This window comes from Penicillium cataractarum, assembly GCF_028827025.1.
Source record: "Penicillium cataractarum strain IBT 29864 chromosome Unknown utg000004l, whole genome shotgun sequence".
Classification (NCBI taxonomy): domain Eukaryota; kingdom Fungi; phylum Ascomycota; class Eurotiomycetes; order Eurotiales; family Aspergillaceae; genus Penicillium; species Penicillium cataractarum.
In genome coordinates, this window is record NW_026622740.1 from 1,459,708 (window position 1) to 1,487,449 (window position 27,742).

At 50.9% G+C, this 27,742-nt stretch overlaps 8 protein-coding genes across 8 annotated transcripts; 3 read left to right on the forward strand and 5 right to left on the reverse strand.

Annotated features, from left to right (window-relative positions):
• Nucleotides 1–108: 108 nt before the first annotated feature.
• On the forward strand, nucleotides 109–1,369 carry N7496_005077 (putative pectin methylesterase; the record flags this gene model as incomplete). The annotated part of the gene is made up of 2 exons (XM_056698006.1): nucleotides 109–729; nucleotides 800–1,369. 2 exons carry the CDS (start codon nucleotides 109–111, stop codon nucleotides 1,367–1,369), a joined length of 1,191 nt encoding a protein of 396 aa, XP_056556531.1.
• Nucleotides 1,370–2,065: 696 nt separating this feature from the next.
• N7496_005078 (Plasma membrane ATPase) lies at nucleotides 2,066–5,126 on the reverse strand (the record flags this gene model as incomplete). Its single annotated transcript, XM_056698007.1, has 2 exons — nucleotides 2,066–4,641; nucleotides 4,730–5,126. The coding sequence occupies 2 exons, from the start codon at nucleotides 5,124–5,126 to the stop codon at nucleotides 2,066–2,068; spliced, it is 2,973 nt and encodes a 990-aa protein (XP_056556532.1).
• A 5,997-nt stretch (nucleotides 5,127–11,123) lies between these two features.
• On the reverse strand, nucleotides 11,124–11,513 carry N7496_005079 (uncharacterized protein; the record flags this gene model as incomplete). The annotated part of the gene is made up of 2 exons (XM_056698008.1): nucleotides 11,124–11,395; nucleotides 11,429–11,513. 2 exons carry the CDS (start codon nucleotides 11,511–11,513, stop codon nucleotides 11,124–11,126), a joined length of 357 nt encoding a protein of 118 aa, XP_056556533.1.
• A 7,933-nt stretch (nucleotides 11,514–19,446) lies between these two features.
• Nucleotides 19,447–20,687, reverse strand: N7496_005080 (MBL fold metallo-hydrolase; the record flags this gene model as incomplete). The annotated part of the gene is made up of 4 exons (XM_056698009.1): nucleotides 19,447–19,739; nucleotides 19,807–20,172; nucleotides 20,235–20,382; nucleotides 20,460–20,687. 4 exons carry the CDS (start codon nucleotides 20,685–20,687, stop codon nucleotides 19,447–19,449), a joined length of 1,035 nt encoding a protein of 344 aa, XP_056556534.1.
• Nucleotides 20,688–21,367: 680 nt separating this feature from the next.
• On the forward strand, nucleotides 21,368–21,994 carry N7496_005081 (uncharacterized protein; the record flags this gene model as incomplete). The annotated part of the gene is made up of 1 exon (XM_056698010.1): nucleotides 21,368–21,994. One exon carries the CDS (start codon nucleotides 21,368–21,370, stop codon nucleotides 21,992–21,994), a length of 627 nt encoding a protein of 208 aa, XP_056556535.1.
• Nucleotides 21,995–22,304: 310 nt separating this feature from the next.
• Nucleotides 22,305–24,341, forward strand: N7496_005082 (ABC1 kinase family protein; the record flags this gene model as incomplete). Its single annotated transcript, XM_056698011.1, has 2 exons — nucleotides 22,305–23,056; nucleotides 23,123–24,341. The coding sequence occupies 2 exons, from the start codon at nucleotides 22,305–22,307 to the stop codon at nucleotides 24,339–24,341; spliced, it is 1,971 nt and encodes a 656-aa protein (XP_056556536.1).
• Nucleotides 24,342–24,965: 624 nt separating this feature from the next.
• N7496_005083 (uncharacterized protein) lies at nucleotides 24,966–25,475 on the reverse strand (the record flags this gene model as incomplete). The annotated part of the gene is made up of 1 exon (XM_056698012.1): nucleotides 24,966–25,475. One exon carries the CDS (start codon nucleotides 25,473–25,475, stop codon nucleotides 24,966–24,968), a length of 510 nt encoding a protein of 169 aa, XP_056556537.1.
• Nucleotides 25,476–26,309: 834 nt separating this feature from the next.
• N7496_005084 (transcription elongation factor DST1) lies at nucleotides 26,310–27,221 on the reverse strand (the record flags this gene model as incomplete). Its single annotated transcript, XM_056698013.1, has 1 exon — nucleotides 26,310–27,221. One exon carries the CDS (start codon nucleotides 27,219–27,221, stop codon nucleotides 26,310–26,312), a length of 912 nt encoding a protein of 303 aa, XP_056556538.1.
• Between the last annotated feature and the right edge of the window lie 521 nt (nucleotides 27,222–27,742).

Consider the following 27,742-nt stretch of genomic DNA (forward strand, 5'->3'; position numbering starts at 1 on the left):
TGAGGAGCAATGGGCTCTGCAGGTGTATAAAAGGATCCTACCTTTTCTTCCTGGGGGTCTCATTCTTCTGGCTAGTGGATCCCACCCATAGCAGGAAGTTGGCCCGCCATGCTTCGCTTTTACATTGCAGCTCTCCTTGCGCTCCTGTGGCACGCAGCTAGCGTCCACAGTGTAGCTGTTAACAGCGTCTCTCGCCAGAAATGCCAGGCTTCGGGCACTCATTGTCCCAAGGGCACTATCAAGGTCTCGGCCTCGGACAAGCATGCAGACTTTACCACTATCCAGGCTGCCATTGAGTCCCTGCCCAATGACAATTCCTCTCAGACCATCCTCATCCTGGCTGGTACCTACAAGGAGCAAGTGAACGTCACCCGTGCGGGCCCAGTCACTCTGCTTGGCCAGACATCAGCTTCCACCGATGCCACCAAGAACCAGGTGACCATCACCTGGGCGGCCGCGAACCTCGACAGCACCGGCCAGAGCGTGGACAACGTCTACTCCAGTGTCCTAGTCGTTTCACCCACTCTCGACGCCAGCCTGACAGGCTCTGGCACAACGGGCTACCCCGTGCCGGCCGATACGCCCTTTGGCAACAAGAACTTCCGCGCCTACAACATCGACTTCACCAACACCTGGGCTGAGTATAGCGACGGCCCCGCCCACGCGTTGAGCTTCAGCCGCGCCAACGGTGGCTTCTACTACTGCGGTTTCTACTCCTACCAGGACACGGTACGTTCCAATCCAAACAAAACCACATACATCCCCATCTTCAATCCTTCCTAACACCATCTCTCTCCAGGTCTACGTCGGCAAGCTCGGCAACGCCTACTTCTACAAATCCATCCTGGCCGGCCAAACCGACTTCCTCTACGGCTTCGGCACAGCCTGGATCCAATCGTCCGACGTCCTCCTCCGCGGCTGCGGCGGCGGCATCACCGCCTGGAAGGGCACAAACACCACCTTCACCAACAAATACGGCGTCTACATCGTGGACAGCAACGTGCGCGCCGCAAACGCCTCCGTCGCGCCCAGTATCGTGGGTGCCTGCGCTCTAGGCCGGCCCTGGAACTCGCAGCACCGGTCTATCTTTGCTCGGTCGTACGAGGACGCTTCTATCAAGGCTAGTGGGTACATTGACTGGATTGTGTCCGGGGTGGCGCGGTACGAGAAGAATGTGACGTTCATGGCGGAGTATGATATTCGGGGGCCCGGATTTAATGCGACGGGGCGGGCGGATGGGAATGTTACTACTGTCCTGGATAAGAAAGGGTTTGAGCCGTATAGTGAGCCGGCTAAGGTTTTCCAGAATCAGGAGGGCGTGTTTGGGAATGTTGCCTGGATTGATTGGGAGACTGTTGGTGCGAAATAGAGATTGGTATTGCAGAGCTAGGTTACAAATTATCTAGAGAATAAAGAGATTCTTTACAATTCGTGCTGATATCCTTGCTAGAGCGACTGTAAGTAGTAACAGCTACCTAACTTAACCATAGTGAGGTTGAGCTGTGGACTTAGCCCATGTGGCAAAAAGTCAACGGCCTTAGTATAGCAGAAAAGGACTTCTGAAACAAGGGAAGCTCTCTCTCAACAGGCGCAGACCAAGGACCAGAAAAGTTACCAGGAAGGAACTACTACAGTGGAAATTTTACAATGCACAATAAATCATTAGAATCCCTCGATGACTTGACTAAGTACCACTATTAACGACATACATACACGTAGAGAAAGAAAACTTGAGATCTATCAACTCGAAAGCAAACAGATATCAAGGGGTAAAAACACACAAAAGTCTATAATACGGGGGGTAAATAAAGGAAAGGAAAAAAGGGCAAGAAACCCGGCCTTTTTTCCCACGGTATGCATGTCCACAGATGGTCGAGACAAAGAGACAGACAGTATCCGCGTGGCAGGATAGACCAAGAGGCACGACAGGGAGAAAAATGGATTGGGAAATAAGAGATAAAGGAAATTATTGACCTCGGACCAGGAGCGAGTCAGGAAAGATTATCCCGTTTTGCAAGGAAAGATAAACGGGTTAATAAGGTATTGTGCTAAAGGCGCACATCCTTTACTCGTCCTCCTCGACATCCTCGGCGCGGGCACCAAGGGTGTAGCGGGACTTGCCATCGCGGTCAACCTCGTGCTCAATGGCCAGCTTGGACAGGTGAGCGATCATGTTCTCGATCTTGGTGTCAGCCTTGGAGCGGGTCTTGCGGCCAAGGTTGTCAAGAGCGGGGATGATGGTGAGGATGTAGTAGACGACGGCAATGATGACGGTGACACCGATGGAGTAGGCCCAGATAACAACGACGGTAACGATGTCGACATCCTGGTTGGTGGAGAAGGTGGCAGGGTCGTGGGGGTGGGTGACGGGGTAGTCACCGGCGAGCCAGCCGAAGACACAGAACAGGGTAGCGAGGACATCGACAACGAAGATGGCGATGACCAGCTGCCACGAGGGCCAGGTCTTGCCACCACGGGTAACGAAGATGAGCCAGTTCTCGGTCAGGGCAACCTCAAGGAAGAGAATCTCCTGGGGAGAGCCGAAGTTCTGGATGATACCACCGTTCTCGAGGAAGAGAGTACCGCGGATGATCCAGGTGGCGGCAGCCAGCAGGATTCCAAGAACGACGGAGATGACCCAAATCTTAGGCAGCTGCCACTCGACGGGGCGGGCCTCGAAGTGAGCGTTATCGTAAGCGACGGCAATGGTGGCAAGATCGGCGAACAGAGCGATGAAGACAATCAGGTCGGAGCGGATGGTCTCGTCGATGATGATCATGGAGGTAACCAGGTAGATCTCAAGGTGCAGGCAAAGAGCGATACGGTACTGGATGTAGGCCTTCATGCGCTGGAAGATCTGACGGGCCAGCTTGATGGCATCGACAATGGTGGACAGACCGGGGGCAAGGAAAACAATATCGGCGGCAGCCTGGGCAGCCTCGGTGGAACCCTCGACGGCGATACCACAGTCGGCCTTCTTCAGGGAGGGAGCGTCGTTGACACCGTCACCAGTCATGGCAGTCAAGTGACCACGCTGCTGGAGCATCTCGACGACCTGGTACTTGTGCTCGGGGAAGACCTCAGCGAAACCATCAGCCTTCTCAACGAGGTCGTGCTGGGCAGAGCCGGCGAGACCACCGTGGATCAGACGCTCAGAGTCGTAAACCTTGGTACCAAGAGCAAGCATCTTGCAAGTCTCCTTGGCGATAGCGATGGCGTCACCAGTCAACATCTTGACGGACAGACCGAGAACCTGGGCCTCAGCGATGGTGTGGGCGGTATCCTCACGAGGGGGGTCGAACATGGGGTACATGCCCAGAAGCTGCCAGGGCTCACCCTCCTTCTGGACGGCGACACCGAGGGAACGGAAACCACGGCGAGCGAACTCGGCGGCCTTGTCACGGTAGAGCTTGGCCTCCTCCTCGGAGCACTCAGACATGTTGAGGATAGCCTTGGGGGCACCCTTGGCGCAAATGTAGCGGACACCGTCGCAAGTGCAGACAGTGGTGATACGCTTGGAGACGGGGTCGAAAGGAGAGTACTTCTCGGTAATCCAGTTACGGGCGAGAATCTCACGGGCCTTGGGGTAGCGGCGGAGAGTAAGGATAGTGACCTTGTCAATGGGGTCAAGGTTCTTGACGTTGTGAGACGAGGCAATGGCGGCGACAGCCATCATCCAGTTGACATCGACACCCTCGGCGACGTAGGGCTCACGGATAGAGAGCTGGTTGGCAGTGAGAGTACCAGTCTTGTCAGAGCACAGAATGTCGACACCAGCGAGGGACTCAATGGCAGTGAGCTTCTGGACGATAGCCTTCTGCTCAGCGAGGTAGGCGGCACCGACAGCGAGGGTAGTGGTGGTAACGACGGGCAGACCGACGGGGACACCGATGATGAGCAGAATAAGAGTGTAGTGGAGCAGGTTGTTGTCAGAGCCCTCGGGGGTAGCGATCTTCAAGTGACGGAAGAAACCACCGATCCAGGCAGCGAGAATCCAGAACATGACGAGAACGAGCAGAGAGGTACCGATGTTGTCCATGACAGCCTTGAAGTGACCGGAGTCCTTGGCACCCTGGACGAGAGCGGCAGTCTTACCGACGAAGGACTGGCGGGCAGTAGCAGTGACGATACCGTAGGCCTTGCCGCGCTTGCAACCGGTGGTGTAGTAGCAAGTGTCGGCCATGTACTTGTCGACGGCGAGAGACTCACCAGTGATGGCGGACTGATCGCAAGCAATCAGAGAAACACCCTGGTGGATCTCACGGTCATCCTCATCCTCATCCTCGTTCTTCTCCTTGAGGGTGTCGTCCTGGGAAGTAACGAGGTACTCCTTGTAGGCGTCGAACATCTCAGGCTTGGAGTAGTCACAGATCAGACGAACATCGGCGGGGATAACGTGACCCTCCTCAACGACGACAATATCACCAGTAACCAGCTCGCGAGCCAGGATCTCCTCCTCCTGACCGTTACGAACAACAATAGCGCGCATAGCAATGTCACCCTTGAGAGAGGCAACGACGTCGGCAGCCTGCTTCTCCTGGTACCAACCGACCAGGGCGTTGAGGAGCAGAATACCACAGATGACACCCAAATCGATCCAGTCACGCAGACCAGCAGCGAGGAGGACAGCAAGTTCCATAACTGTAGGAGGACCAACACGTTAGAGATTGCCCAATTGACGCGTCCAATTACCACTAGGTAGTTTCCTAGTGGTCCAGGAATCACTCACCATAGAGAATAGGACCACGGAAGTAACCAATGAACTGGATGAAGATGTTGGTCTTCTCGGTAACCAGCTCGTTCCAGCCGCACTTCTTACGGCGAGGCTCAATGTCGGAGGAGCTCAGACCAGAGCGAAGGTCGGTCTCGAGCCACTCGTCGGGGCATTGCCAGCCATCCTCGACACCATCACCCTGCTTGACCCAGAACTTCCAGAAGGGCTTCTTCTTGTCCTGAGTGCTGAGCGCGCCAGCACTGGAGGTGGAACCACGGCGGCCATCACGCGCAGTCGAGATGTAGCGGTTGAGAGCCGAGTACTCATCGAGGTTGCCGTCGTTCACATCGGCGTCGCGGTGACGGTCACCGTTTTCGACATCGGGAGCATAGGAAATCCTCCGCTCCGCCATTGTTGCTGCTGCTTCGGCTCACAAAGCCTTCGGAACCCAACGATATGAGCAGATGCAAGAACACCAACACACAATGGCAGGTATGGCGTGAGACGGAATAGTCCTATGAGAAAGGGGGAAAAAAAGAGAGGGTGGATGGAAGGGAGTGGACTACTTTATAATACCCTGGGGGGTGTGGGAGTAGTGTGGAAAGAGGCGCGCGAGAGTTGAGGGAACGGGAGTGGGTTGTGGATAATGGGCCAGCAAGTGTGAGGGAAATAAAAAAAAGAATTAATTGGGGAATATTCATGAAAAAAAAATCTGAGAGTTGAAAAAGGCAAAAAAAAATAAAAATCCAAAAAATAAAAGGCAAAAATAAGGAAATCATGAAAAAAAAAAATAAAAAACGGGGGGAATACGACTTAGGGGGACACTCTTAGTGAGTTGGTTACTATGGAGGAGACTCTGGTTGCTGGGGAAGAGCATGTATTTAATACGGTATGGTTACACCATACAATATATGTACAAGATACAACATTTGGTTATAGTACTCTGATCTTCCTCCCCTTGCTATTTAGCCAAGACTGGCCTCAAACTTAGTACTAGCATAGCAGCAATCACTAGTAGTAAGCTAGCTATACACTCTGGAGGATCATCTATCTGTACATCATCCCTCCTTAACCACCAATTCCAACGGGTTCAGCACGAGTCGCGCAAACTCGGGGAGGACTGGCCGAGAGCAGCCACTGACACCAACAATCCGTCTTATTGGGTTGATCCTGTGGAGCGAGTTGCCCCATCGAGTATAGCTAATACATGCATAACACAATCAATACATATCCCATACACGAAAAAAAAAAAAAGGCACCACGACGAGACCGAAAAAAAACTCTTCTCGCCGCTTCTGCGACCGGCACTGGTCTGCCGAGTGGCACTCCACACATGGCCTCGCTATGGAAATCGGTAAGGTCGGTACGGTCGGTACAATCGGTACACGGCCAACTCGCAACATCTCACCGTACGCTACTGTACTCACTATACCTGATTATTACCGAGTGTATCACTCCATCTTGGGGCGATACGCAACGATTTCCTAGCCTTACCGAGGGCGGTCCCCCAGCTGCTCCCAGCTTGACTATGCGCGATTTTCTCTGGGGGTGTGGGAGACAAAGATGAAGAGGGGGGGTAATTTCAATCCTTACTGAACCCCCCCGAGACTTTCCCAAGACAATGACAAGAACAAACTAGAGGATTTGGCACTGCTAATGCAATTGCCCCGAAAAAAATTCTGTATGCAGTCCAAAAACATGCCCGTTCTACCCGAGTTCTACCGTACCAAGTACAGTACGTTATGTCGGATGTTTGTGTTATGATATGCCCGAACTATGCGAGGCGGAGAATTCGCGAAGAATTCAAACTCCGACCAGACTGCGGACTATTGTAGTTATCGTATGTACTACTGACAATGTGACGATGTTAGTTTAATAGTACAGTAAGTAGCACTAGAAGGATCACCGATTACAGGAGTATCTTGCTCTTTTCAGCGAGATGGCCCGAATCAAGTAACCTTTTTCTTATGCTACCGCTCGAGTCGCCCTTATACTCCCGTATATTGCCCCTGGTACCAGACTGCATCCGGACATGGAACGAGGTCAATTCGAGTGTCTACACAACGAAGAAAATTTTTCTCTAATGACGGCATCGATATTTCTTTTTCCCCTTTGCTACTCTCGGGCACCGTGACAATCAAGTTCATCACGACTAGTTTTCCCGCCCAAAAGCATCGTCTTGTTTAGCAAGGGGCACCGGAAGCAGCCAAGACTATTCAGATATGTATGCCAATGCTGGAGGCATTCAGAGATAGCTCCTATACAGTAGAAGTCCGCTTCTCCCAAAGCTATTGGTGTTTGAACAACTATACACACTAGAGACAGTCCATACCGTACAAGCCCCGTATCTTATTGTCGCATCTGTATTATTCAGGAACACGACAGCGATCAGAGTGTCTCCTCTTCACATCATTAGATTACCATTATGTCACTGGGCTGACAAGTCGTCTTCCTCGTAGGACTAAGATAAACCCCCCAAGGAAGACTACTTTAGACCTCTTATCGACACATCCCCGTGGAGCTTAGCACCACCCACCCTCGCGCCAGCTGCCCCCTTTGTATCTCACCAACCATGGACGATCGCTACTCTCCACGAGCCAGGCCCGGTCCCCAGAAGCGTCATTTAATTCGGCCTCCGTGACTGGCCGACGCGACCGGCGAGGTCTCCGCCCACTAAAGCCCGGCTAGTCTCGAAGGGCCGGCCATGCAGCGAATCACAACGGCCCGGCGTGCCCGCGATGATTTCATCGCCTGTGCGGATCGGCGCCCCGGCGACTCAGTCGATACCTTTTTCTTGTTGTGCTGGTCTGAGAGGGAGAGGGGGGGGTTGTGCTTTCCCATAGGAGGGATCCCCATTGACAACATGGCCCTAACTATTACTGGAGTGATATGTAATGGCTAGCTCGCTGGCGTGGGAGGGCGCTCGGTTGGCCGTCGCCGTGACACCATAGATTGTGATACACTGGCTTTAGCCCCAGCACGGGAGGTCGTTCCTAATTGAGATGGTCTAGAGGACAATGGAAGTTGACCGAGGTGTTGCCATAGAGCTACCTCCCTCGTCATAGTATGATGATAATAACGAAAAATAGAGAAGGCTGGGAAAGATGCCGTACATCACACCCGACATAATGTCCCGAGTATATTGTACTATCTAATTGATCATCTGCTTCAGTGTCCACGCCAAACGCCAACAGGGAATAATCCCGGTTCGCAACAAGCCATCTCATACTAACTAACAAGATATCAACCTATCGTGACCACTAAAAAGATCCAAGTAATAACGCAGTTGAATGATCGTTCCGGGGATCCTCCAAAAGACCGTGACAAACGTTCGATCGGACCTCAAGCTTCCTGCATCCTGCATGCACGACGATTGGTCCATCCACCCAATCCCGCAGGGCCAGCTCAACTCAAAACTACACCACCACCCAACGGGATACTCGCAAAGGTAACACCCATGCACCCCGGGTTTGCGATTTACAACTGTATCATCTCGTTAGAGCCAGCAAAGCCATTCTGCTTGAGCCCAGTCCAGTCCAATTCAGTTTGCACAGCTCTACCTCGAAGGAGGGGGAGGGCTGGAGTTCAGACGCCAAACTGTAGAATCGAGATTGGCGTCGTGCACGAGCCGTCTATAGGGGTGGTGGCTGTAGGGATTGAGTAACTAAGGAGTAGATACCTAACTATCGTGAGTCGTGACATATCATATTGAGCTTGTTAGTCAAGGGTACCTCTACCAAAATGTTTAAACAACTCGGTACCAGCCAGCTCCAAGATAACTCATGCCTGAGAAATCAGGCTTTCAACGGTCGCATGTCCCAGCAACACAAAAAAATCACAATTCCTCGACGCGCCCTGTCGCTTTCGTATACTTCCTTCTTGACGTACATACGACGTGGCTCCTCCCCGTAAATACCCTCAATCCACTACGGAGAATTAACCATGTCGCGCCGCACATACTGGCTCGGGCTACCCGAGTTGGTATACCCCGGCGCTTTCCGCGGCTGACGTGCCGTGCCAGGCAGGACAAGCCAATTGCGGGTTAACTCGAACGAGAATTGAAACCGCAAAAGGGGCCGAAGCTCTGCGACAACTTACCAGACACAGCAAGACTGAAGCAGTCCAGACCATGGGCTTTTTTTTCATCTGCATCAAGCTAGCCATTGAGTATACGAATTCAAAAATGTACTTTGTAATATACGTCGCACAAGATCCCTCTTCAATAGCCTCGGATTGTATATCCAATACCCTTGTTCCTGGAACAGCTCGACAAAACAACACCTCCTGCACTGTGCTGCACTCCGTGTATAGCAGTCGCAAGCAGGGGGAACAGTTCCCTCTTCAAAGATCCGCTTTTTGAGAACTCACTTCTCCTGTAAGTAGATTAGCTCCAAGAAACTTAATAAGATTGCGAGGGTGTCCTCCGCACCGTCCCCCCAAACACCCACCCCCCTCCTAATAATAACCGCCCCCCATCATCTTCTTCCGGTGAGGGATGCGAGGACGAAAGTGTAGAGCTACCCTTAGCTCCTCGCAAGAGCAAAATGTGGGCCGAATCTCCCGAATCCGGCTGCAAGAGAAATTGGCCAACGCGGGATGTTCATGAACATACTGCATTGCTAGTGCTACTGCCCCTCCCTACAATCTACAATATGTACAACTAAGTACGGAGTACTTTGTACTGTAATCCGTAGGCCGTACTTTTTTACCATGGGGTGCAATGATTGCCAACGCTTCGTCCCCCTGCGACCCCGTGCGAGAAATTTACCAATTGAGTTACGATCATTTCCGGGGGATTCTCGCCGTTTGACGCGAGCTATGGACAGGATCCACGTCAGCCAAGCATTTATGTCTCGCGCGATTCTGGGGGAGAAACACGATGTAGTACGGAGTACTGTATTCTCTTTCTCTGGAGACGTGGGTATTTCAATATCCTACATACAGTAGTAAATCTAGAAAAGGGGGTAAGTTGGTTAGTTCGCGATAGTAGTAGAGGATTACGGAGTCTGCTTGACTCTCCGTGGTGGTCTGCAAATAAGAAATTTTCCCGGCGATAGGTAAAGCGGGCCCTCATCGTGGAGGTGCATAAGGAGAGCGAGAAAAGTGGGGAGCTCCTTGGAGAGCAGGCGGACTTTTTGGTACTGTAGAGTGTACACGCAGATATAGGAACTATAGACACATCCTAATGACAACGAAATATACTCAGATAAAGGGTATGAAAATCAATGACAGGGTGTCATTGACGTGTTGAATAAGTTTGTTCTAAGCCCTGGACCCGAGAAATGTATCGGTTGCTGTACCAATTGGAAAACATTGATTCCAAAAAATTGGCCAGTGGGTGCATCGAAGCGTCGAGAAAACATATTGTGAAAGTTATACCCCACGCCTGACCCGTGGAACGGGGGTGGGCAATGTTCCACAGGGCAGGATTTTTATGTTGGAGATAGATTACAAGGTTGAATTTGAGACGCTCTTGTGTGCCATGCTATGCGACCGTTGAAGCTGCAGTACAGGGCTATCCTAGGTGACGAGATTCTACGAGTATATAGCTTCGGTAAGAAGGTGATCGTGCGACCGTGACGGAGACCATGTCAACGATCAAGATAACCCCCCTGTACAAGTTGTCGGATCGGCAATAAACCCGTAAATCGCCTTACGGAAGTACACGGTAGATTAAACTCTGCCGTCAAAAATTAGAATATGTCTCGGCGTCGCTCGTTTTCGCCTCAGCAGCGACGAGCAGATAACCCACGAAAAAAGATGGTCGGTCGGACCTGCAATGTGATGAAGATCCAGTCCGATCAGTGCGTCACTACTTCCTCACGTGGGAAAAAAACTTTACCTATCCAGGAAGTATCCGGATGCTCCGACCAGGATGAGCAGCCCAGTTAGGGACGCCAGGATCGGATAGTGTATTCAGCCTTGGGGCGATCGCGCCGCTGATGTCGTGGATTGTGATATGTAGTTGTCACTCGTAAATCAAATCTGCACACCTTCGTAACTGGGTGCTTTCGAGTTTGTATGATATACATCCCGGGCCGGGGGGAGGAAGAAATCGGCACAGCACGGGCGCCAATATGCACCAGCAATGAAAATGCCTCAATTCTAACCTCCTCCAGCACATCCAAGACGGACGATGTCCTGTCGGGGCCCCGAACTGGGTGTGTGGGTTTGCCACGGCGAGGGTTTGACACCACGAAACTCCAAATTGATCCATTCAGGGCCAGGGCCAGGGCCCTTTGCCCTACAGAGTGGTCGAGAGGTACTACTACACTACAGTAAAGGTCTCGCTCATCCTATCCGTTGCCACCCGCATAAAGCAAAAAAAAAGGGCAAAGAAAAGACCAAGAGAATGGGGCAAACCAAACGACGGTGAAGAGACCATCCAACAATTTAGCCTCAATAGTTATCACAACTTCTCAAAGCCAGAGTAATCTGGAGGCCGGTTTCCCCAGTGGGGACTCCAGGACTCTCCAGGACTCGATGTCGGGGTGGAACTCTTCCATTTTCGCAAAGTCCATTGTTCGACGACCTCAACCACCTCACCGGCACCGAATCTGCCTTGGAACGAAACTGGAGTGGAGTCAACCTCTTTGTGCGTGCGCACAACAAACTCTCCAATGGAGATCGGGTGTTCTCGACGTCTTCTAGAAGCCTTCTGTCTCCGGATCCATGGATGAGCTGCATGGAGGCTGACAATTTTTTTTCTCTCACTACACTCCTGCTTGTTGCTGCCGTCCATTCCATACACACTATGATTTGCCGCTGCAAAAAGCTCGGCGAACTCGGAAATCGGCATTCGTCTCTTTTGGGGGGAGGGGGGACGTGCTCGAGATAAGAGTGAAACTCTCACGTCATGGGCTTATCGATGCCGTTTTTCGCGAGATGCGAGTTTGCGTTGGCCATCCCCAGGACTATGCCCAAGCTGGGTTGGATGATTCTCCCAAGCTTCCCAAAGAGGGCAGGATAAAATACGTTAGTTTACTAGGTACTATAGTTACACAGTATCCATACTGGATGTAGAATGACTGATTATGTCATGTTTTACGGTACCTACCTAATGACCTAAATGGTAAATTACAGAAATACAGTATTGTCACGATACAACACCCGGAAAGGAACGAAGTGCCCAATTAGGGAAAGCTCGGTTACAGACAGCCATTGACCAATCAGATCTCCGTAAATGAGCTGAGTCAGCCCTACACTCTGCCGTTTTTCCCGTTCGCGGGAGAAACAGGCACAGAAAAGGGAACAAGCTGCTTGCACCACAGCTTGGACATGCCTTATCCACCACCGGGCTAGGAAATTTGAAAAGGCTTTGGATCCTATCCGTCCAAAAAAACTCAATTGACACTCTAATCTCCCATGGGAAAACTGCCCATCACATTCTCCAACGACTTTCGGTGATAACTCATAGAAACCACAGAAAACTACAGCTCAAAATCATCATCGCCATCATAAAACAGCTCCCCCCAAGAGCTTCGACTACTCCCCCGTATTCGGTCCGGGCCAACCCTCCAATAATTAATGGAGACCGCGCATCAGCAAACTCCTCCCCCCAAGCGATTCTCGGACTAGGGTCAACACCATCGCTCTTGGCTCGCACCGCGCAGCCGTGTACCTACGTTAGCGGGAAACAGACTGGAGCTCCGATTCTAGCAATTCCAGCAATCAGACGCCCCAATTGCGGTCAAGAATGGGTCCTGGTCCCATCTGAATCAAACCCTCACCGGTGGGCCAGAGGAGCATCGTGAAGGGGGCGCCCCACTAGACGATCGCCCGCCTGCCAAATCGTTGCTTGGCTGACGCGAGCCCCGTCCTGTCGGCCTCCAGTCCGAGGGCTGCTTGCCGACCCTGCCCGTTTGGGAATCATCGTGAGGCATTTTTGGTCGGGGCGTTACCGTGTGCATGGACGAGGTGGCATTGCGCTACGACGGGGGATTAATTGGATGTTCATCGTGTCGAGTCTTGACTGATATGCAGAAAGAATATACAGAATTCGGTGACTTGAACCAACTAGGAGACGCGTTTAAGTGGTGAGTTCTAGAATTCGATGCTTGCTTTTTTGTCTGTCTCTTCCTGCGTGTAGTCGGCTAAATAACTACGAGCGCGGAACGGGCGCGAGATTGATTGAAGATTGGCGATTTTGACGCTTAAACATCGGTATTACTACATTAATTATGTAGTAGGCCCAGAGGCCGATAGATACACTAAATCCCTAATTCGAGAGGACGACACACAATAATGGCGTTCCCTACCTTTGGCTCGACCCTCAAAGTCTTCGAACTAGTCTGCGTTCACTACTGTGCACTATGCAAAGCGCATAACCCCTTCATCGTCGATAGCTATACATAGTACTCTAGCCAGGCACTAGATCCCAATCTACAATAGTAACCAGCACTAAAACCAGCCCATCATTAAACCACACTCCAAACAAGCACTTCCCCCCCTTTTCCCCCTCAGCATCGGGTTCGCCAAGCGATCCCAGCGTCTCCATCCCATGATTTTCCCCCAGGTTCACCATCCTCTGCCCATGGAGAAAAAAAAAGCAATAACGGTGCTAACTATTAAGAGCCGGTGAATAGAATCTAACAGGTTCTCGACTCAAGCCTCACGGCGTCTCGAATCATTACTATAGCGAGACACCGAGAATGCAAACAAATGCATACAATAATAATTGCCTTGATGACGGTGTACTTGTATCCCCGTAGTAAACTTTCCATTGCGGTTCCCGCGCCTGCAGGGAAGCTTTAAGGTTTGAGGGATCGGACCATCCCAGCGCTCCCGTTCTGCTCGTGGCTTTTGTAGACAGGGCACAGGCTGTACACTGTACAGGATGTATACAGTTTCCGTATGCTGGATGCTGCATGTCGCTTCTTTCGGGAGAACTGGACAATCACGGATCACCGACGCACATGCAGTATGCAAGGAGATGAACGTGGTTAGCGGACAGCGGTTGGCAGGCGGATCGGTGTACTGTACTGCGAGGACCGAGGCCGAGAATAATCACGGCCATGTTCATAATATCAGCCGTTCTAAGTACAGGGTATAATAATGACTACGGTATAGGGTAGGGATAGTATGGATAATTCGGATGAGAGATTTAAAATTTGATTGTCTAGCCGTTTTCGTGGCGTGAAGGATTTCGACAGCATATTCGTATCTGCGTCACTGCAGAGATTTGCTGCGTGACTTTTTACCGTAATCATCTATTTACCTCCGTGCTAACATGACTCGATAGATAGGGCAATGGTTAGGGTGAGTCAAATAGCGGACTCCATAGTTAGTACAGTACTTCGTATAGACCGCCTCCATCACCCATTTCTAGTAGTTGAACGGAATAATTGGAGCTTTCTGGCAAGAGGGGCTAAGAAATGGGGAACGGGGCAAAAGATGGACACGCCCTGTCCCAATCACCGCGTGGGTTGTCGAAGTTATTGGCTCACCAGCTCACCGCGACAATGTCCCCCCCTTCTGGAACCATCGACATGGCTCCTGCGTTGGCAACATCGTCATCGCACCAACGTGAGGAAATTCAATAATAGTCACTCTACAGAATACAATATACGAAGTTTCGTACCCTTGTAAGGCTTGTTTACGACTCCGGATATCGGCCGTCCGTGCTTCTGCGCCTTTTTTCCTACTAGTCGAGTCAACAAAATGGTTTCCCGATAATATCCAAGCCCTTTCTCCCTGTACCCTCCTTTGCCTATCTACACTTGGCCTTGCCACTATTGCCCCAGAAGATCCCCATCGGCGCCCCGGCGTCATCCTCTTCTCGGCAACTGTACCTCGGCCCAAATCCAGTCGTAGTGGGAAACGACGTGAGCGAAAAAAAAGGACTTCGGCCTTAATCGGCCGGAATGCCGAGTCTTTCAAAAGGCCGACGCGGCAACGCGGCAGCGCGGGAGTCGGCACCGGGTTTTGATATGCTAACAGCTTTACGACACGTTGCAGCATTCACGTCGTGAAGGGTTTTTCGTGTCTCTTTCTTCCTGAATGGAACCGTGGTTGCTAGTCGTTTTTGTGTCAGATTTTTTTTTCTAGGATTCGCTAGGAACACTATGCTCCTTCTGCACGGTAATTGCGTCGGGGTTTTTCCTAGGGTGTCGGCTAAATTATCGAGTCCACTGAAAAATTTTAATCGTTATCGGTGTTGCTCGCGTGAGGGACTTCCATCAGCCCTATGTAGCGTATGCCTTGTTTGGAATGGTAGAAGTTGGTTCGCTTTCGTACTCGTACCCCTGGCCTGCTAACTGTCCAGTTATACACTGTATCCAGGGAGTTTTTGGTAGCTTTGTTAGGGACCGAGGGACGGCGTCATCGTGCTGAGTGCTGACTGTAATGTGTTTGATTTGTGCTTGGCTGCATTAAACCCCTGCGCCGATCAGGAATAATCAGAGTCATCAATAAAGCACATTAACTATGTAAATATATACTGTCTGCTGTGTAGTGTGTATTGTTGTACAAGAATTTAATGCACAAAGTGCTCTATCGGTCCCTCTGTCCAGATTACGACGGATAATTCCGGCTCCTGATTATCTCGGCTAGCTTTGACACGCCAATCATCCATCCCCTTCTAGGTCTTCGGAGTATATACGCATGTCAATCTCCGAATGTTCTGCGCCAGCAGTTGCTTCATACGACCGCAAGGTCCAAACTACTGCAGGTACGGGAAAACACATGCCCAAGCAAGCCAATCTTCAAAATTGTGGACAATGGCCCGTCCCGCAGGGACTGCGAACTCGAACGTCAACCACAGAACACGTACCATAGACGTTTTGAGCCTCACGAGATAATCAGGATAACCTAATACGATGATGAAATCAATTCCCCAGAAAATCAGGTGTAGATCCAGGAACAGGGTCAGATTCAGAAACATGGCTATGATGACATCGCTGGAATGGCCCCAAAACAAAAACACGACACGTTTGGGGGGATAAATGAACCCTCCAATAGTAACCCGAGTAGGACATACCACGGTCAGACCACATGCTACAACATACTGCAGAGAGGTTAGCGTGTGACCCCTTTTTTTTCGGCCCTTGATCGACAGGAGAAAACCGAGTCTAGCAGTCACTCCAAGTTACAGCGGACCAACAGCTCTCTCTGCTGCCCTGCCCAGCTTCTGGAGGGGGCCATAGCTGCTAGCCACCCCCCACACGGCCCCCGACGCATGCTCGCAACGGGCAAGGAGTGAACTCTTTTTTCGGTGCGGGCGCTGTATAGCGCGCATCACTATTAAATCTGGGCGGATTGGCGTGGTTTGAGATTTGGAAACTGGTATTTTGGATTGGGCTGGGCGTTGTTCGGGGGTTTCGTGTCTTGCGCTATTTGGTTCCTTTTGTTTTAACTGGAGGATTATGGACAGACTCATAGTACAGTAAGATTATGATTAAATATTCCGTAGCTATACAGTGGAATGTACGAAGTAGTTGGTGGTTTAGGTAGCTCCATTATGCTTATGCAGGTACCAACTGTAAAAAGTCGCGTTTATCCATGGGAGAAAAACAGAGCCGCGGTGATCGGCGCGTCTTGCGAACTGCGCTGGTCTTTTGAGGTAGGTAGCCCGACCTGTACAGCGTATGTGGGGATAAATCTGGAGTGTTTGTTGACGTCAATTCGGTAGATCTAGTTCGTCATTCTCCAAAAACTATGTTTCAATAGTCATGGGATCTGATGGTATCAGATTTCTTTCAATTGGTAACTGTATGATTTTACAGTAACTATGTGTTTGCCGGCGTATATTCACTTCGGATGCCGACTGCTTGAAACGTGCCGTGACATGATATTCGGTCCTTCGTGAACGACCTGCCGATCTCATGTGTCCCCGGCTATTCGGGTCGAGCTTGGACGGGGTTATGACGAAATGATGCAGGAGGGATGTGTTTATGTTGCTATTGTTAGTTCTTCGAGATGAGCTTTGCTTTGCGGTGAATGATAGCTACGCGACTGCCTAGCAGGCTACGAGTTATCACTTCTACAGGAGGAGGCTGTGTCACTGCACAGCAGCTCTTGGCCTCGTAATTGCTCAAGCAGATCGAGGGATACGGATAGAGGTATTTGGACTTCGTATTATTTTTCATGTTCATTGTTTAGTATACGTATAGCGGATGCACTGCGTGTCTTGGGACTTGGCTTTATGCTCGTATGCCAAGCATAACAGGGATATATGCTCTAGGATCGCCAATGCTGCCGAGGAACTTACCAACCAAGGGTTCAATACATACTTTTATGCTCACCGAATCATATTCAAATTATGCTCGGCATTCTCGCGATAGGATATCTCGGATGAGACGGCCATGCTTAAACTAAACTAGCACATCTTGTATCTGAGCTATGAAGTCAACGTGAGCCTAATATTGAGTTCTCGATCCACTGCAACACTTGGCTGGGTGAAAGTAGGCATCACTTGATGACAATAAATTGAGTTTGTATCCAAAAAAGGCAGTCTCATGATCGACGGACTTTTCTTAGTCTACCCCAGATCTCCCAATTCGACTCCATACACCGGATAGTGCCTCGATCTGTTTCTTAGTATTGGATCTTGGCCGCAACTATATACGCCCGAAATATACCCCGGAAGAAGCAACGTCATAAGATATCCAATTACAAATGTCCGGCTTATCGCCATTGTCGCAACGAACTGCCCGATATTCTAAATCCCACTCTGCAAAGCACCGCTCCCCTCCGGGCAATCACTTCTTGGCGCCAATGCTGTCCAAAAAGAAGATCCTAGTCGACGATCGACTTTGCATCTTTCTTGGCTGTCCTCCGTGCACCGTATACATAGCTGTTGTATCTCGAGTTATGTATGTAAAAACTCGTAATACTCCCCGATTCGGCACCCGTGGGGTTACATACAATAAACACAATAGTCCAATGGAACTCTCTCCACCCCTTGATTGCATGTCAGCTTCATGCACGTACATACATAGCAAAGCTAATACAAGTCTGTATACTTATGTATTGCATTGTACTCATGCACTACAGTATCCTGGTACTGTATCTTTTCCGTCCCCTGACGAGTGACCATAACAGCGCCAAGAATCACACCGTGCTTCCCACCCGCATTATCGTCTTGGCGGGCATACACTTCTCGGCGCGCGCCTCACTCCTCCCCCCTTTGCTTTTTCCCCAGAAGATCGATGTTGCATAAGCACGGAGAAACTATTGTTTTTCCCCTGATCGTCCTGCAGCGGGGTGGAGTGTAGAGATTAAGCGAAACGAGTGCCAGTAAGGGTCGTCGAGATAAGGTCGGAAGTCTGATTACACTTATCTTTACGAGATATCTATACGTACTACTCATGTATGTTTCTTCTTATGATTGACACTTGGCGGGGGCTGTACACTGTGCTTAGTATGCAGTGTACGACGTCAGTTGCTACTTTGGGCGTGGACGTGGTCGGTATTGTAGACGCTGTATATGGTTGCCTCCTCGGCGTTGTATGGATGTCGAATACCGCGCCGAGAATGGTATTTTGTGGTTAGATTCTTTTGTTTGAATTGATCTGCGGTGCTGGAAACCTAGATGGCAGTATGCGTTGTTGTTGAGCTTCTGTATGGAGTGTTAGGCTGTGGGTGTTGTGAAAGGTCTTGGCTGAGTGTCGTGCCCGTGAGGATTACAACTCGGCAACTCAATCACTGGATTTGAGAGTGTCTCCAATTGTTTTGATGCCTTGACGCCGTGGCAGCTACCGTCGAAGTAGTCGAGTATAGTCTTCAACTTTTGATGCCCAGCAGCCGATACCGACTTGGAAATGGTTTTCCTTGGTTTAGCAGTCGATTCTAGAGTGAACGCATAGACTTTGAACCTGTGGATTATTTGATGTGTGTTTACAGCTCAGCCATCTTGCATTGGTCGCAGTCCTCGTTCACATTTGCATGTATATCCATCCCTATCTATGGACGCCCACATCTTCGGGATACCTTCACAAACCTCAGGTTTGGGTCTTCATCGTTCAAGATCATCTCTCAGTCACAGCTAATTGAAATGTAACTATCGTGTATTTCTCGAGACTAAATGTATTGTATACTATATCGGCAAATACCTGGATGTTGTTGACATATATCGTTTTCTTCGCAGCACTGAGGTGGTCGAGTATATATATATCTTGAAGCGGGTCGCGGGTTCTGTAACTGGATATTCACCCATCGAATGGAGACCACCTCATGTACCTCGATCTTTGATCCCATATCAAATCAAAAAACCATCATGAGTATCAAATTTATTCGCTATACCTCAAACAACGTCACTCTCCATCAACACAGCACAATCATGGAAACCCGTCAAGTGCACCAAACCCAAAACGGCAATCTAGATAACCAACACAACCTTAACCCAACCCCCTTCCCACATTCTCCCAATCGAGAGGACCAGTAATGCAGCAAGGGGGTAATAACAATGAGATAATTACACCAAAATTTGATCGAACAAAGAGCAAAGCAAGCCGAGCACCGTAATAATACAGTACGATCCGATCCATCCCTTGCAAGGAGCAACACCCGAGCATGCCACTTCGATACGGTAATTATATCGGTAATCGGACCCTGGATCTGATTGCGCACGTGGAGATTGTAGGTTATGTACATTGTATTGTACCGGGAAATACAAGGAACGGTCGTCCTGCATACCGTAGCTGAAGATTGAATTCGATCGGATCGGATTCAATCAGCGGGACGCTTCGCACAAGATCGGAGAAGAAGTGCATGACTCTATATGGATAGTAGGTCTAGAAAGTAATCTTAATGCCCACGGTACAGGGAACCAATGTACCAGGCATGTGTTTCTCGATCGCAAATTTAGCCCGCCAACCCGAGCAGTGTCCCGGCATGAGCACCGCAGGATCAAGGCGTTTCAGGTCTGACACAGTACTCTGAACCTGTGCATCGTCGCTCATGGCAAGATGGAAGCCACCGACTACTGCGTGGAGGGGGACATCGGTACCGATGAGTTCGAGGGCGTTCTTTGTGGTGTTGACGACGCCGGCGTGGCTGCAGCCTGTGAAGACGACTATTCCTTTTCCTGTGGAAGATGAGATGAGATGTGCTGAATAGGCATTCGCGATGACCACGGAGGATGTAATGCTTACCTTTGATGTTACAGGCGAGGAAGCGTTCGTCTGTGATAAGTTCATCTGAGAACCAGTCGTTTTCCTCGGGATCATACCGCACTGCATTTTTAAGACCGGTCTCGTATGGCGTGAGTCGTGGAATTTCTCCAGAGATCAAAAACATGTCGTCGAGGATTGTGTGTGCTTCACTTGACTTGCTCACGACGGCACCAGCGTCGGTTAGCTCGTCAAAGGTGGGATCAGCCTCGAGAGATATGATATGTTCGGGCAGAGCGATACCACGATACACTGGTCGATCTGGGTGTAGGTCCACTACCAGATCATCTGAGCGTCTACTGCTTTGTTTAGCGTCTTTAATCATGCGAATAGCTCGACCAAGACCACCTATACTAAGTTAGCACGAGGAATGATACATGTTGATGCTATCATGTCATGGCCAGTATTACCTGAGTGATCTCGATGCCAATGCGATAACTGAATCACCTCGACCGAAGCCAGATCCGGCCGTAATCGCTTCACATTCCTCTCCCACGCATCCTCTTCAGGACCAGCATCGAAGAGCACGGCATGCTTTTGATCTCCTTTGGTTGCAGTCTATACAATCACAGCACCACCCCATCGGGCTACGTATAAGCCAGGAGGTAGGGAAAAAGAGCACATATTCATCTTACCACCAAGATAGACAATCCATGTGCAGAACAACAGATATCCTCCATCCGCAACTCTTTGCAAGCACTACCGCGATCGGTCAGTTTATGCATCGAGTTCATTCCGATAGTGCCTAGATTTCCGGCAACCTGGACGGTATTAGGTGCCGGCGGGGATATTGGATCAAGCTCATTATCGATGATGACGATGGCCTCGAGGGAGTCCACTTCTTGAAGGTGGAGGGAGTTCATTTTCGAGATTCGAGATTCGACTGTGAAGATGTGGAATTCAGATGGGGTGAAGTGTTTTTGATGGTCAGAATTCGGGCTCAGCCTTGGACATAAATACGTCAGCTTGAAATGATTGCCGCGTGGTCGCGATGTACACTTTCCGCGTTGGGTTCTTCACAGCGAGGCTGAACAAGACTGTCAATGTTGATTATTCGGTGGTCTGTGGTTGGTGACTCTTTGATGATAGGCTGGAGATTGTTTGTGGCTCGAGTAGTGGGGCTGGCGATGACTGGATGTCCACTTAATATGAGTGTCAGATTGCGGTCGGTGGTTTCCTAAACCTGAGCTGAGTTCAATCCTGTATATTGCAAAGTGATCAACCACTAGACAGATCGAGCAGAGATCTGAAGGTCTGAAGATCGAATGTGATGAAAATGCATAAAACCCGGAGGCTCGGCCATCCGGTGGATCCCCAAGCCGAAAGACTAAAAAAAGGACCATCGCCTCGTCCTTTCCACTCCGCACTCTCTCCACTCGATCGCGGGGAATCAAAGTCGAGCTTCTTCGTTGACTGACAACAAGCTGGTCAAGAGACGCATCACTCATCCAGTCAATCCACGATCCTACCCCTGTCTATTCACCCTGAATCCTCCTCGCTCTCCCTCTACAGCCTACGCAGTCTTCAGTCAACAGTCGCCACCATGCGCATCTGCCTCGATCGCATCCTCCTCCTCCTCTTCCTCGCCCTCACCCCCGCCAACGCCGTCGGCCTGTCATGTATCAAAGTCGCATCCGCACTCGTCGGCCGACCAAGCCACCTATTCAACCTCTTCCAGACCGAAATCTGTGAACGGGGCTGTCAACCGACCGTCCCCCACTGGGACCTCTGGACTCGCAACAACAGCTTTGTCCCCGCGGTGCGCAGCATGATGAAGCGCATGAACGTCCCCCACAAAGAAGAGGCATTGCTCAAGATGGGCGACGATGTCGCGACTATCATCAAAGATCAATGCGGGCCGATGCTGGGGGGACGACACATTTGCTCTGATCCGGTGACGCTGGCGGATTTTGGCAACTGCTTTAAGCGCTACTTCTTTAAGGCGTCTATTAAGCATATCCCCATTCTACTGCCGATGGCTTCGGATGCGGCGTGCAAGGAGCAATATCAGTATTTACAGGGGGATGAGTTGTGGGATGTGACTATTCCGAATAACATGCGCGAGTATGCGAGCGTGTGCAATCAGTTGGAATCCAAGTCAATGCCGAGGCAGGAGGAGATACAGAAGGAGAAGGTACTGGAGGAAGAGGTGAAACATGAGGAATTGTAATTTATTTTTGAAATCTACTATATTAATCTCGATATCTTGTATACTCAAAATATCACTCTAATCTCCTTCTCGGACTCCTCGTTGGCCCGAGTCCGGTTTCTCCGAAATCTCCAAACTCCGCGGCGGAGGATGACGTCCAGATCGATCGCAATCGAAACTCCGCAACGCTGACTCTTTTCTCTTCCTCTTTCCCTTTCCTTCTATTTCCAACCACCCTCTTTTCCCTCAAGAGATAAATCTTCATACTCTCTTTTCATCCCATCAATTCCCCTACGCACCATGCGCTAATCGCATCCCCACCACCCACTTCATGGCCCACGCGACGCTCCTCCGCTCCGTGCGGCTGCCTCTTCCACCCCGACCTCACGGCCTCTGGCGCCCTCAACCTCGTCGCTTAGTCCACGCAGGCGAATTCCAACCCTTCCTCCCTCCATCACCAAGCTCACTTGGAAAACCCACCCCGGCAAAGACCTATACCCGCACACGAAAATGGCTGCGGCGACTATTCTACGTCTCCATCGCCACGGGAATCGCCTACGGGGTTGACTCGCAATTCTACGCCTCGTCGCTGACGAGAACGGTCCGGACGTTCTCGGTGGGTTTGCTCGTTGCACTAGACTACAAGGTTAATTTCCGGCCTCACCCACCGCTGGCGAGTTCCATTGCGGCCGTACATGCTCGTAATGCCGAGCGGTTATCGGATCTGCTACGTCACAATGGGGGGTTGTACTTGAAAATGGGACAGGCGATTGCCATGCAGTCTGCAATTTTGCCTCCGGAGTTCCAGGCCATGTTCTCGCGCATGTTTGACGATGCCCCGCAGAATGACTGGAAGGATGTTGAGAAGGTGATTCGGGAGGACTTTGGCAAGTCGCCTGAAGAGGTGTTTGGAGTCTCCTTTGACGGCGAGCCTGGAAAGGGCGTTATGGAACGGAGAGCACGGGCGAGTGCTAGTGTTGCGCAGGTACATTGGGCTCGTTTACAGGATGGCCGCGAGGTTGCGATCAAGATCCAGAAACATGAAATCGAACAGCAACTCGTTTGGGATCTGTGGGCATTCAAGTAAGTCTACGCACTTTGTCTATCAGTGGGTTGTCATTTGGCATTTGAAACTGACTGTTTTTATAGAGTTGTTACCTTTATCTACAGCAAGCTGTTTGATATCCCTTTCTACAGTCTGGTCCCTTATATCAGCGAGAGGCTCTCGCTGGAGACGGATTTTGAGAACGAGGCTACCAACTCCGAGACTATGGCTAGACTGATTGCCGCTGAGCCTCGTCTACGTGATCGCGTGTACATCCCTAAAGTGTACCGAGAGCTGAGCTCTAGGCGAGTCATGACTGCCGAGTGGATTGAGGGTGTGCGGCTCTGGGATAAAGAGTCCATCACTCGTCCCTGGCGTGGTGGCTGGCGACAGGGTAGTCCTGGATGCCACGGAACTCCGCTGGACTCTCCGCAGAGCACATCCGCACCACAAAATACCCGCAACGCCCGAAATGCCCAGGCAGCCAAGCTCAAGCCCGAGCGCAATCACTGGAAGGGCCCGAATAACCGTGGTGGATTAGGCGTCTCTCTTAAAGACGTGATGACGACTATGGTCGACCTCTTCTCCGCACAGATGTTCCTCTTTGGCTGGGTCCACTGCGATCCCCATCCAGGAAACATCTTCATCCGCCGAAAGCCCTCCGGCCAGCCAGAACTGGTCCTTATCGACCACGGGCTCTACATCCACATGGAGCCCACCTTCCGACACCAGTACGCCCGGTTCTGGAAAGCCCTGCTTACCTTTGACAACCGCACACTGAGCGAGATTGCCAAGGGCTGGGGGGTTAACAATGCCGATATCTTCGCCTCCGCAACACTACTACGCCCCTACCGCGGTGGCGACATGTCCACGCAGCGCGGTATCGAAGGACTCAGCAAACACGAGCGTGCCGAGCGCCACTACGAGATGCAACAAGCAGCCCGCAAGGCAATCCGCGAGATCCTCGGCGATGAGAACAAGTGGCCCCGCGAACTTATCTTCATCGGCCGTAACCTGCGCATCGTCCAGGGCAACAACCAGTTCCTGGGATCACCAGTGAACCGTGTAAAGATCACGGGAATCTGGGCATCCCGCGCACTCGTTGACGCGCCCGATTTGCCCTTATCCGAGAAGATCCGCAACTTGGGACGTCACGTTGTATTCCGCATCGTGCTTTTCTCGAGTGACGTGTTTTTCTGGTTCACCAAGATCCGGCAATTCCTGAGACTGGGCGGTGGAATGGAGGACGATATTGAAGCGCAGTTGCAGCATATGGCTAAGGATATGGGGGTGGAGTTGAATCACAATGTGTTTGAGGGGTAGGATCCCTCGCACTATTCGTGTTTCGCGGAGATGATTCGTCGGGTTTGGATCATTTATCGGCGTGGGAAGGGCGAGGGATTGCCACTGGAGGTGGATCTGGGATCTGCTTCTACGACGGTTTCTCTCTTCGGCCGGGGAGAGGAAGGGGGTGTTGATTAGACGGGATAGGAACTCCTCTCATAGAAGAATTGAAAGAATAATGATAGAGAATGATGCATACTCTTTGTTATGCATCTTGATCATCTGGAACACAATTATAGTGGAGTAGGCTGTAGAGTGGGGCTCGGTATCCAATCTTAGATTCCAGGTGCTCTTCATAGTAGAGAACACCACTTTATGCTGTGCATACTTATTGAAGCCTACCAAGAATGATACCACGCAATGCCCGAAATGTAGCCATGAATGAAAATTCATACCTATCTCGTAGCTCAACAAAGGAGGACGCTAACCGGAGGAGATACTGTATAAGGCTCAATGTGTCTAACTCTCTACTAGAAGAAGACTTTCTCGCCTGATAGAATGAAAGCATAAAGAACACGACAATAGTAACGGGGACCCTAGAATCAACCCCATCAATCTCTCTATCAATCTATAACGGCAACCCTCATAGTACCTCCCTCTATCTCACCCACAACTCCCATAAACATTCAACCCAGCCCCAAGAACATCCTCATACCCACTCCTCTTCCGATTCAACGAACTCTGCGTCTCCCTACCCACCATCTTCCTCTCCTCCATCTCCTTATCCCCAATAGCCTCCTCCCCATCCCCATCCCCATCCGCAAAATAAATCCCCTCCAGCCCCCCCTTCTCACCCATCAAATCCCCCAACTTGCCCATCCGCGCCAAATACGCCGCACCACTATCAGCCCAGACCTGATACTCAACGACCTTAAGCCTGCTCTTCCCTTTCCCATCGCCATCGCCGGCGGTAGCGGTACTAACCCCCGTCCTCGCCATATCAACACCACCACCAACATCACCCCCCTTCTCCTCCGCAAGCGCGATCCGATAAATAAACGTCTCATCCCACCCCTGCCCGGTACTCATCCACTTAAACTGCGCGCGGCCGCGCAGGACGACCGCCATACAGGCGTCGTCGACTAGCCAGGCCTCGTCGGGCTCGAAGGTCATATCGCAGATGGCGAGGGACTCGGCGAGTAGCTCGAAGTACCGGGCTATCCCGTCTGTGCCGGTGAAGGTGCGGCCGAGGAAAGGGGGCTAGTTGGGGGAGACCGTGTTCGTGGATGCAGGGGGGTGGATCGATTGTGAAGGTTGAGAGGAGGGTGGATATGTAGGTTGGGGATGTTGGGGGGGATGTTAGGGCTTTGAGGAAGGATTGGATTGGGGAGAGGAGGGTTGGGCGCGGGGTCATTTTGTAGAGGTGTGTTTGAGATTGTAGGTTTTAGTGTTTAGAATGTACTGGAGGTTCCAATATAGTGTATGAGATATAGGTTAATGTGTTTATCTTTGTAGAAGAGACGGAGCTATAAAAGACTGTAGTTGGTGGTGGAATGATGCAACTTACATAACCATGACGTTCGGAGGCTACACATACACAACAATTTATCATTCTCGGTTTTAGTTTCTTGTACAAGGAGAAAGGTATCTTTCAAAATAGATATCTCAATCTATGGCTAAGCCCGGTCGAGAGATATTCTCTCTCGTGCATACTCGGGGCTAACAATCCCCCCAGCAATAGACACATCAAATCACGTCCCCAAAAAAGCCCGCAAACTCCAGTGCCGGCCTTCATAGAGAAAGCAAGGGTCACGAAACGCATCGAATAGGAAACTCCATTAAGAGAGACACAAGGAAAAGATACAAAAAACACGTAGAGGGGGGTAGAAGAATAAGACCTTCCCCTTCTTTTGCTTGACACGAGCACTTCAGCCTTCTCTTAACAGAAAACTCGTAGATAAACTCTTGAACAAGCTTGAGACCGATAAGTCCCGCATCTCATTCAAATCACTGGCGCCAGGACTTGCCGCAGTTCAAACACGTACAGAACAGAGTCATCGGCTCATCAGCAGCGCGAGTCTGCGCCTCGGTGTAGGTCACCTTACGCTGGCCACACTTGCCGCACTGCAAGCTAGTACTGATACTGCGCTCAGGCTGACCCACCATAGCCTTGTCCATGTTCAACTTCTTGATCTTAGCATCGGCTTCGCGTTGCTCTGCAGACCGCAGCTCATCCGAGGTCATCCGCACGAAATCATCCGGAGTGATATCGCCCGCAAGCACGCGGGTACGCAAGTTCGGGTTCGACTTGTTCTTCAAGTTCTGGAACAAACTGCGTATCTTGGTCCGGTATTGCTCCTTAGTCTCCGGGCCCAGCAGCTTGAATGCCGCATTCTCAACGGCAGATGCCTTGGCGACCACGGTCTTGGGCGACTCGGTCGAGCCCAGACACAATCCATCGTACATCAATCCCGTGCAGCTGTCGCGCACTCGGTTCCCCGTCACAGCCGTGTCCACCCCATCGGCCTTCCATGTGCGCTTGTCTGGCGGCACGGACAATTTGGACGCCTTATCGGACGGGGTCGCTGCCGCGGGTGTGGATGTGCCGGTGCCATTCTGTGCTGGTCGAGGCGAACTCGAGCCGCGACTCGCTGCTGATGCGCCGCCCTGCTTCTGCTTGCTGACCTCAACCCGCCACTTTGAGACAATCTCACTCGATAGCCGTGCCACCTCGGGGGACTTGTGTTGCTTGAATTTGTTGACAATGATACCGATACGGGTCTGTCGCAACAGGTCCTCAGTCGCCTTGACACCTTGTTGGATCTCCTTGAGCATGTTGAGAATCGTGGGCGCGGGCTCATTCTGCGTAGCGGCCTTGGTCAAGGCTTTCGCCTTGGCCTCAATCTCTTTGGCATCCATGGCCGCGGCGTGGGGAGGTGGGTGGAGAGGACCGCTGTCGAGGCTAGTCGTGCAAATACCGTGTACGTTTGTGAAAGAGGAGGTTCAAGTCGGCTCAGCCTGTATAGTGAAACCGTTAGCGAGACGTTTCAATACCTTCACAACGTGATATCATTGTCGCGGGGTTTGCGGAAGCCCGGCCTTGATCACAGTCAAGTAATACTGCATGCGCAGTCCTGTAATGGCCATGGAAAGGAAGGATCCATTGCAAAAAGCTCCCATGAATAATTTTCTTGCTCGCCGCAGTCTGCAACACTGTCCAGACTGAAGTAGCCTGCAAATTCCAAGTGGCACGTGTCCACCTTCCCACTTTGTTTATAGGAGTCGCAAAGACAGAAGATTATCCAAGAAATGGGTCTTCGACAGAATGCGCTTCTTCAACGTGTTTGCGACCGCGGGAGAGTGGTTTATAGGCGAGGGCAGGGTGAAGAGGGGCGCTTTGCGCGGGCACTTACCCCAAGAGCACACTCGAGAGTAGTGTG